This window comes from Python bivittatus, unplaced genomic scaffold (genome assembly GCF_059951505.1).
Source record: "Python bivittatus isolate LINGU-HERP-01145 unplaced genomic scaffold, Pbiv_v1 ctg000610_np1212, whole genome shotgun sequence".
Lineage (NCBI taxonomy): Eukaryota > Metazoa > Chordata > Lepidosauria > Squamata > Pythonidae > Python > Python bivittatus.
Window position 1 is genome coordinate 55,801,161 of NW_028277088.1, and position 11,231 is coordinate 55,812,391.

The 11,231-nt window shown below is 36.5% G+C and overlaps 1 protein-coding gene across 1 annotated transcript in view; it reads left to right on the forward strand.

Annotated features, from left to right (window-relative positions):
- RAMP3 (receptor activity modifying protein 3) overlaps positions 1–10,930 on the forward strand; it is an 89,774-nt gene extending 78,844 nt beyond the window's left edge. Inside the window, exon 5 of the mRNA XM_088150070.1 lies at positions 9,611–10,930. Within this exon, the coding sequence (XP_088006196.1) occupies positions 9,611–9,772 (162 nt within the window). The 3' untranslated portion in view covers positions 9,773–10,930. The remainder of the gene's footprint in view (positions 1–9,610) is intronic.
- Positions 10,931–11,231: the final 301 nt, after the last annotated feature.

Sequence of the window (11,231 nt, forward strand, 5' to 3'; positions counted from 1 at the left end):
AAATATGTGAAGCTGTTACTGAAAATTAACAAGATGCTCTCACTGAAGGCTATAAATAAGATGGAAATGGGGATGTATCCACGTTGTGAAGATAATCCACTCTATGGTCTCTGCTTCAGAGGGATAGCAGCTCCATTGCCTGATATGCGTGCAGGACAAGTCTTTCACCTCAATTCAGTTTTAGTCAGAAATAGTGAATACATGAGCAGATGCAAGAACATGGGAATAGCTGCAAATAAAAGACATGGCAAAGTGTCTTAACTTTCCACTTAAATATTGTCACAGTTAGGAAAGAATGTATGTCAGGTTTCATACCAGATTTTAAATCTCTGCTATGGATACTTAACACTTTAGCCCAGGATTGGTTTATTTGAAGGAAGACTCTCAAATGCAACTCAGCTCAAACAATGTCTCTAGTGCAGGCAAGAATCAAGAAATTTATACTTCAAGCTTTAAATTCTAGATTTTCCCTTTCATTATTCCAAATCAACAGAAATTTGGCCATTTTGTGAATGTTTTGAAAGGCACCAGTTCAGTGTTGACAAAACAGTGTTCTCTGACCCAGGAACTATTAGTTCATGTCTCATCAGCTTCACACTTACAGCTCGGTTAAATGAGTGCAGACCTAGTTGCCCTGGCAACATAGGATGAAAATATTCATTAAAAATATCCTTCCATTTCTGCCCTCAAGTATCACTCCTAGGATATATAATCCATTTAAATAGTTTTCTTCAATCTGTATGCAGGAATGGAATATAAACTGCTGAAAATAAACCATCTTTCGAGAGAGATATTGGTATATAGCCAACTAATGACAATCAGAAATGAGACAGGTTTTTCCTCAACTGGTGCAGTGCTGAAAAAGAGCTGTTAGAGATGCTTGCAGGGATGAGGAAAGTGGATTTCGGATTACAGAGTCTCCAGAGCAAGCAGGGCTGTCTAACTTTTGATCCATCAAGATGAGCACATAATGAACACTGTATTGGTTCTTGTAGCTTATTGCTTCCCAGATACAATTCTTCTCTGACGTATACAACTTTTACATTACAGCACAAGCAGGAAGCGTATGTTATGCTGCCATTTTGATGGGCTGCATTTTGATTGGGTCAGCCATATATATATGCATGTAATATGGCATGAGCTGAAAGTGTAGAAAAAAGTAAAGAGTAACGATAAAAATGAAAAATCAAATACAAGTAAAAATATTATGAAGAGGAATTTTGGTGACACAGTCCCCCCCTTCCCTTTCATACATTTTCCCCAGCCACTATTAAATATTAAGTGGAGATTTTTACTTATATCTGTTGTTTTTAATTAACCTCTTGACTTTCTTCCTAGAAGCTGTACTCCAAATGTATGAATCTGCCTTACATGTAATGCAATATATATAGGGGAGCTATTCCCGCTTACATTTAATTAAATCTCTGATATGCATATATACTATCAGTTTTGCCATTGCTACATATTCACCAATTTTGGTCTCCCAACCTTTTCTCATCGCCAGAGTTTTACTTTTGCAATGTTGTCCCAGGTTCTTACAACTGTCAAGATATTATTGTAATAAGTTGTGATACTTTTCATTTATGCTTTCTGGAATTATTCCCAATAAAAATATCTGTGGTTTCAGGTCAAAATTTATTTTTTAAATTTTCTGAATATTGTGGTATATTTCCTTCCTGTATTTTTGAGGGGGTTTTTTGCATGACCACATGTGACAAAATGTTCTTTATTGCGGCATTTTAAACATTTATTATTATATGATTTGTCCATCTTGGTGATAATTGACAGATTATAGCTTGAAGTGAATTTTATTTTATTTCTTTCCTATAGCTCTACCCATTGTTCAACTGTGATCACTTCTTTGAAAGTTTACATTCCTTTTTCATGCAAGTTTTAGTTTGTTCCATCTCCATGTCATTTCAGTAACAATTTGTAAATGTGCCCCAATAAATGATCTTGGTTCTGTATAAGAGTTTTAAATTTGGTCATCTTTCCCAAGGTCCCCCCTTCTTTCTTAAGGTCACTTTTTGTTATTCTAGCAATTTGTAAATACATTAACCATGGTATATTCCTAGCTTCACTGAGTAATTCTTGCTGTGGGGTCAGTTATATATTGTATAGTGGGGATGGGTGAATCAGTCAAGATATTTTATTCATATCTACCTACCTATCCATCCATCCATCCATCCATCCATCCATCCATCCATCCATCCATCCATCCATCACCATTCTTTTTGTAGGACAGATAAAAATCATAATCAAAATAGTTTAGAGCTTATGTAGAAAATAGCTTGTAGAAAACAAATATATAATAGTTGTATTTAAGCATTATCCCTCACAAGATTAAAATTGGAGGGCTGGGAGAAATGGCAGCAAGTGTAGGCTGTTGCTTTGCTCCAAGATCCCTCTGCCATCCATGCATTAGAGCGAATAGCTAGAGTACACAGGGGAACTGGCCCTGTGTCTATAGGGCTATATAGATCTCTGTATGATCAAGTTCTAATCATGGGGACAGAGATTACGTAGGCTGAGTCAGCTTCTCTCTACAAACAAGGTCTCTAGTTCCTAAAGGAGGGCAGTGTTGCAACGGGTAATATTTAGTTAAAGGATTACTTATATTAAACCCAATATTCTTCAGAATGGAAATTTACAGCTTTGCTTCAAGTGGTCCTCTTGACAACTTGCACATGCTGATTTTAATAAATTAAAGCAATGCTTGGCAATTATCTGCTGTTATCACTTTCTGTAGATTGTAGAATCATATTTTGACCAACCTCTTACTTGGAATATATATATAACGTATGCAGTTTCCTTTAAATTCTGAACCATTTCAGATTTTATGTAGATTGATATAAAATCTAATAGTTTACATTCAAATACTGGTTTATATAAATTTTCTGCAGAAACAGCAATGTATTAAAGAGTAGCACTGAATTTAAGGAAATCAGAGACCTGTGAGAACAAAAAGGAAGAATATTTAAAAAAAAACACTTAAAAAGCATTAAATGATGTGGATTGTTTCTAGAACCTTTTTGATGTAAAGGATGAACTCTGCCAATAATCTGCAATAGCCCTTCAGGAATGGCTGGCTGGAGAGAGAGAGACATGCACACATACCTGTCCTCACCCTCCGTTTTGAATTTGCCTGCCAAAAAGTGCTTCAGGATGCTTGGGAGAAAGAACATAGCACTTGTTTGGAAAAAGATGTGGCTGTTTTAAGGTTATGTGCCTGCTCTACTTCGTCCGAGGACCTTTTCCTGATTGAATCTGAAATGCCCCACAGCCATAATACTTTATTTAGCTAGAACTGATTTTAAGCTCTTAAGAATACACTTCTTTACAATTTCTTCATAACGTTCAGAGACTGAGTGCTGAATTTGCATTTGAAGGTGAATCAAAGTGATAGATGTCATCTCTTTCAATCATTCTGAATAATTGCAAAAAATAAATCTCTTTCAGTACAATTTGCCTCTGTAATCAATCCATCACAATACATTACATGAGATTTGTGAAAGTCACCCTCTCAAGCTATGTGTCCTATAAAGGTCGGGAGAAGCCCAATGAGTGCAAACACAATTTCTCTCCTGAATTAAGATAGCATCTGTATCTGCATACAAATTATTCATTATGTTTGTTCATTTGAAGCTTTCATCAGATTCTTATGTTCAGTAAATGATCATGAAGATTTCATTCATAAAACCAGGGGCAGTTTACAAGAGCCTGGAAGAGATATAATATAGCCTTGTTGAAATAAAGCATATCTTTGGCCTGAATGGAAGAGAAGTGATAGCAGAATAAGGAACATATTAGGCTAGTTTGGAATGCTTCTAGAATGATTATTTCTAACACTGAAATCACTGATGGGATATTATGCTTGAAAATAGAAATTTTGGTCTGTTCAGGGTGTTGAGGATATCTGCCTAAAATTTGAATCATCTCGGACCTCCATGGCTCCTGTGTGAAAGGTTCAACACTTTCATTTCCCCCTTCCACTGGTTGTTGCTCTGAATAATAACATTACATCCTGTGTAACATATAATTATAGGTCAATTGTCTATTCTGATTTGTGAAGCCTTTTGTTTCCATCATCTCCAGGGGAAATTGATCAGGCAGGGCACTTATATTTTTCGATTTGTCATGGCTATTAAAGGTAATTTCACGTCTTTGTTTTTTCTGTTTTTTATTTTTGTTTGATGTTTCTTGAATTGTGATATGGTTTTAATTGTTACTAGGTTTGTAAGTCGCCCAGAGTCACGTTTTGTGAGATGAGTGGCTATATAAGTGCTAAACAAACAAATAAATAATTGTAATCTATCTGCACAGGAAAAAATATATGGTGGAGTAAATGAGAAGTTATAAAAACTGTAGAGTTATCTGTGTAGCTTATACTCTTTCATAGGTAATTAGGCAATTCATAGGAGTTAGGAAATAGTGAATTTTTCCTTTGTTAAAATCAAATTAGCTATCTTTAACTGATATCAGTTCTGGGCGATAGTACATAGAGCAATGAATACTACAAATATTCTTTCTAGACGGTTTAACTATGATTGTTATGGTTAGTCTAATTATGATTGTTGTACCAAGGTCAGCTGGAAATTTTACTTATTGGGATACAATAAAACAAGTGCAGTAAAACAGTGCAAAGTTACAACAGTTGAAAGTATACAAGAGTATGATAACAGCTGAAACCTACTAAATGATATCGCAGCATGATTTCAGTCAAAACCCTTGGCAAAGTAATAAGTTTTAGCTGACACTGAAAGCTAATCAAATTTGATGGTAACTGAGGAGAGGGGGAGTTCCATACTTTCTTCTCTATATTTAAAAACCTTCATTTGACGCACCTGACAAATTTATTACCTTTCCCACAAATTTGATTTCTATCTCACATTACTAGTTTTAGATACAAGTAACATGCCATTCATTCATTCATTCATTCATTTCCAGTATTTCTATGCAGCCACAATCACACATTTCTAGGTACAAATTAAAATAAATGAAATTACAAATCAAGCCATAAAAACAACATAATTCATAAACAACTGTAAAATAATCAGTAAAATTTAACGTAGTTTATTGGCAACTGAATAGGCAGAAAAGTATAAATGTAAATTTCCAAAGGCCTATCAGAAAAGCCATTTTTTCACCACTTTCCAAAAAGGGAGGGCTAGCTGGGTCTTGCTGGGGACATATTTCACAGGGTTATAGCAGCAAAAGGGAAGCATTACACCACTTCCCAAAATAAGGAACAGCAGAATATCTCCTCTTGAGTGAAATGGATAGGCCAACTAGAATTAACTTGGAGGCAGTCCCATAAGCATCAGTAGGGCTTTTTAGGTTAAAACCAGCATCTTGACTATTCTGAGAAACCTATAGGAAGACAGTGCAGAACCTGCAGAATAAGTATTATGTTGCTGAATCAGCTTGTACTGATTTCACACCTATTGGAGTTTCCAGATACAGGCCCATGTAGAACACATTGCAGTAATCTAGCCTAGGTTGACTGTTACTAAGCCTTCCACTTCAAAAGGGCTGGTACTGGAACATTAACCAAAGCTGGGGAAAGGCACCTCTAGCCAGGGCTTCCATCCATGGATCCTGGTGGAGCCACAAATTCAGAACTGTCCCCCAGTTGAAGACTATTTTTTGGGGGCGTCTGTAAGTCACAGTCAGTAAGGAACCTGCATGGCCAAACAGCCACTCCATTGCACTAGATTCAACTTCAACTTGTTTTGTCTTATCCAGATCCTTATTGTCCTGCCTCTAAATGAAGACATGTTCTGAGCTACAGCAACCTTGACACTATGGAACCAAGTCCTGCCTTACAAAAGTCTTCTAACTCAGGGGCTCCTCAAATGATGCAGACCCTGAAATTAGATCACCCAGCCCTTGGGAAAGATGTGGACTCTGGATGTCAGAAGGCTGGACAGTGCAAAAGTGTCAGGTTGGCTCAGAAGTCTTTATGTTCTGGCAGGAGAACAGATAAATTGTTGCAAGAGGATCAATGACTCTCAGCTGTCTGCTGGGAGGAGGCTCAGCAGGGAATACTTAAACCTTGTACTTGGTAGGCTGCTGGAAGCAACTTTCTACTGTAACTTATTTCACTTTTGTCTGTTAGGTTCCTGGTAGATACTTGCCCTATTGTTTGACCATGCTTCTGGCACTTCAAGTTGGCATTTTGGCTTGTGTGTGTTTGAAGTCTTCTTGACTTTTTCTGTTGTGTACATTTGCCTGAGGCATTGAAAGCAAACTCCTTCTTTCCCTTCTCTTACTGCTGGTTTTCCTCAAGTTTCTACTACTCAGCTTCTTAGTAGGTGGCTTGAGAGTTTTATAGACTGCCAGCTTGGAAATTTACAATTGTGCAATTAGCCTTAATGGCCAGGCACAGGAAGACCAGGAAACTTACAGCCTCCAGAAGTCAAGGAAGGCCTTGATAGCATCTCCTGTTTGAATCTGGATAGAGGATACCTGGGTATCATTAGTGTGTTGATGATGTTTCACCCTGAACTGACATATGCTGTCTGCCAGCAACTTCATATAGCATCAAAGAGAGGACTAAGCCCTCTGGCACCCCATATAAAACTTGACCACTCATCTCCCACTATCTCTGACTGGCCATGGACGTTTAGGAAGTAATGGAACCATGAGAAGGCAACACCCCGAGCTCCCAATCCTTAACAGTCATTTTCCATAGGCTGGATTAAAGGGTAACAGAGGAGCAAAGAATGCAAATCAGGAACACAGGTTTTTAATATTTAAAGTTTAAAGTGAAGAATAACTAATCAGCCAAAAAAAAAAAAAGGAATGAACAAAATAATTATGTCCTTCCCTTCCTACTTTCCAGGCAATAGAAAAGCTGTTGCAGGCTTATTTTTAATTCAAATCTGAGAGTCTTTTGATAGATACATAATTAACATCCTCAAGCAACGAATTATACTGGAATCAATACTGCTGTGGCATGAATAGTTGTGTTTTTGTGGTGGTCTGGATGGTATTCAGCTGAAACCAAATAACAAGACACAGCCGGTTCAGCTGGACTGAGTCTGTGACTGTGGGACAAAGGGAGATCTCTGTAAGTGTTCAAAGCTACACTAGGAAGCTTTGGGAATATTTCAGGAGGCAGGTGCCGTGTCTGTAAAAGTATTGTTTCCATTTTTCTGCAAATTGCAGCGTGTGATGGTGGGAAGGAAAACTGCAGAGGAGTGGAGTAAAGGACTTAAGTGTATGTAACATGTTCATTAGCAACAACTGCCATTGCCTTCCTTGGTATGTCGATGCTCCCAATAATGGTTCATCATAGACAACAACGTAATCTGCACTGTGTTCTACACTGTCTTACCCATAATGCTATGACACCAAGAAAGGTGTTAGAAACTGTAGTAGCTCTTCTTCCATTATCTCTGCCTTTCCAAACATATGGATGTCTTCCCACTGAGATGGGTGAAATTGGGAAATCCTTGATAACTAATCACAGTGTTTTGGAAAAGTTTTTTTTTTAAACCTACAATAAATTGGAATATACTAAAAAGGACAGTGATGAATGTCCACTACACTGTATTAGCTCATTTCAAAAAGTCATTGGAATATGAGGTTTGCAGACCATTAGGCTACTGGTTAAGAAACCCAGTGATTATTGGGATTGTTGTAGGATTCTATCCCTCTCCTAAAAATGCATTGGCGTTGCTGGGAGGGTTCGTGAATTTTCTCAAACCAGCTAACTGACTGGAACTTGGTTCAGATTAGGATCAACTGAGCCTGCAAATGTCAATTCTATCTTTTGAAAAATAAAACCATCTAGCTCCCAAAAGAGTTTAGCTCTCTGGTCCTACACTTGTTTTCCTGTAATCATCCCTCAAAAATATCCAAGGTTTTGCAAGTTTTACCTATTTTATCATTTTACAAAATGCATTTTCCCTAATGCTAGTCATGGGGAAACATAAAACTTCTCTTGAACTAGACTCCAATTCAAAGAGATCAACATCTAATTAAAACTGAGCCAAACCAGAATATTATCTAATATAGCAAATCAGGCCCTAACCTTAATCTTGTTTAGTCTTTCTGCTAGGCATTTGCTGGATTGTCATCCATAATGAGAAAAAATACATTTAATTAAATTATGGCAATATTATACAGTATTCTAATAAAATTATTTGGAGCCAAAGTTATACTATAAAATCCAAATTAAACTGGTAAGATGACTGTTTCTATGGCCTTCCCTACAGTATGTAAAACATATACATGCAATTGTATACATAGCATCCATACATGCATGTTATATGAAACATCTTGAATACTAGTTGCTACATGAGGCAATGGAGGATGCGGATTAAACAAATTTAGGAATAATGGACTGATGAGATCTTGCTTCACTGGAGAATTGGAAAGAGTAGGTTCATACTGAGTTTTAACTGTGCCTAATCTGTTATGAAAAAAACCCTGATGGCTACAAATAGTGAACATCTGTATCAGTATTTATATCAAAGCAGTCTAATGGGATGGACATCCAGATAGATATACATTCTGAAGTTCCACCCAGATCTCTATTACCAGGTCGTGACAATAGTTCTTTCTCTATCCTGTTTCCTCCTTTTTCCAATGTCTTCTTTGTGACATTTCAGTATTTTATACACCTGTGATATAAAAATTCATTCAAATGCATAAGAACCTATTACTAACCCCCCCATTATTGCATAATGTGGAATGTATTAAGTATTGATTATGTTATATAAAATAGCTGAGACAGTCTCTCCTTGAAAACCTTGCATGGTCAATCCAATTATCTTGTAAGAAAGAAAGTGTTAGATTAGAACCAAGTAATAACAAATGATTTGCAGGATGTCAAAGCTGTCATCAGAATGTTAACCAATGACAATTACAAAGCATACAAAAGAATTCGGTTATAAGCGAAACCTTCAGTCCTAAATACAATGTTGTGTAGGAAACTCCCACTCATTAGTGGAGTTTTCTTCTGAGTAATTGCAAGTAGGATGGAATGCTTTAGAAATTAGCTGACTTCTTATGGGAATGTATGGTTTTAAATAGCATCTGTGTTCCAGAACAAAGAAAACTCCCCTCATATAAAAAGCATATCAAAGCAAACACTTTTAGCCTAAATCTCTTCCTGATGTACTTTTCTTTTCAAATAGTGCCGAGGACAGCTTCCCTCCCTGGGGGACTTTGAGGAACAGGCAATTTAGTCAGGAATGCAGTGGAAGGGCAAAGTTAAACCATTCTCCATCCAGATTAGGGTCTCAATCCAGATCAGGCTATTAAAGAAAAAAAAAAGATGGACCAATACACTGCACATATAATGCCAGTTTAGCTTTCAATTTTATTACCTCGTTGCTGTTTGTGAGAATGTGGCCCGAACGGTGGCCACAAAATGAAATACTGTAGCATTAGTATAATTTAGGCCAGAAGCAAAGCAGCTGCATTTTTAAATAAAAATTGCATATTACTTTTGGTGTATAAATGTTCTTATTTAGCTTTGAAATTATTACAGATGAAATCCACAGGCACTCTAAGTATTCAGCATCATGGTAATAAAACCACTTGGCTTTCTTGCACTTTCTTTGTAGAACTCATTTTGTTCTTTATTGCATCATTACAGGTCAGGAAAGAACAATCCAGCTGGGTCTCATTTTTTGAGATTGCTTTTCTAATAGCAGTATTCATACTGGATCAAATAATAGATTGGACAGAAGGGACTGAGGTGCCTCTGGTAAAACGAAGGCTTGTGATGACTCTCAATTCTCTGGGTCCAGAAGAGTAATCTGTTATGAAATGAATGGTAATAGAAGAGAAACAATTGCTACGGGCACAAAATGGCCAGTGAAAAGTTGTCTTCCTTTCAGTCCTGGATTTGAGGATTATAGAAATTCACACATGAAGCTGTATTATATTAACTGGAAAATCTTACTTCTCCACTATTGGAAAAAAGAAGAAAAGTAAACAAGCATCCAGATGATTTCATGGGAACAAGGAGACAGGTCCAGCGGTTTCTGTAGCCCTAGTTACATACTGTATCTCTTCCTTCCTAGGAAAATGTCTTTGATTGATTTTTCTTCTCTCTCTTTTTTTTACCTGCATAATCCTATTAATGTTTACTCAGATTAGTTCTGTTGACTGAAGACTCAGCTATTAGTAGCTGAATCAGATCTAATTGTATTTGATTAGTTCTGGGTTTTTACTTATATTTTGCTAAGAACAGGTTCCAAAAACACAGGAGGGGAGGGCAGGGCAGGGCAGGGAAAGGTTGGAAGGAAGAAGGAAGGAAGAAATATTACAAATAAAGCAGTTTCATATGAAAATGCAGCTGTAGCTTGTGGGTGGGCAACATATGGCATACAAGATACTATGCATATTCCCCCAACCCCAGAAGCATTGATTTTGACATCAGCAACTTTTACATCAATTGTCTCAGCTGTCAATATCACAAAACCTTGTTTTTTCCCCTAAAATAACAGACATGTTCTTATTCTTTGATCTAAGTTATTTAGTTTTATATATAGTCCAAGACAAATTACAAAACTATATCAAATGTTACAAATAAAAATAACAGAAATAAAAAGTTACATGACAAATCTGAACACATTTAAGAATGTAAGGAAGGCTCCAAATGAATTTTATAAGCCATAGCTATTGATAAAAATTTTGTAACCTTCTTGGAGGTATCTGGAAATTGGTCAGATAAGAAGAGTCTCTTTATCATGAGAACAGCTGAATTTTCTGACTATTGGTGTTATGTGCTTGTGTATGCTCTGATATGGAAGTAGAATCAGTATCACATGTGCTGTTAAAGTGCTCATTGTACATTTAAGGGTGAACAGATAACACATCAATCATTTAGTCCATTTTCAGAGTCTCTTACTGTGGTGAAAGATTTAAGGTTCCCTTCAGAAGATGGAACCTTGATGGAAAAAGAGAAGCTTCCTTTTCAGGAGAAGAAAAATTCTGGGATTTGAGGAGAATTTTTAGCACAGGATCATAATTAACAAGGAGAACAAGGAACCATCAGTCTTATTTGTTTCCAAACAAACAGAACCAAATACCTTGGTAAGTATATTTTCTAACATTTGGAAAACATATACAATAAACAAAATGTGAATATTTTCAAAATAATATTTGTTCGTTTGTTTTTCTTTTAAAAGCAGGTTGTACTTTTCACATACACAAATAAGGCCTAAATTAAAAATGGAACATCTCCTTCAAATTCAGCTCTTGGGGAACCA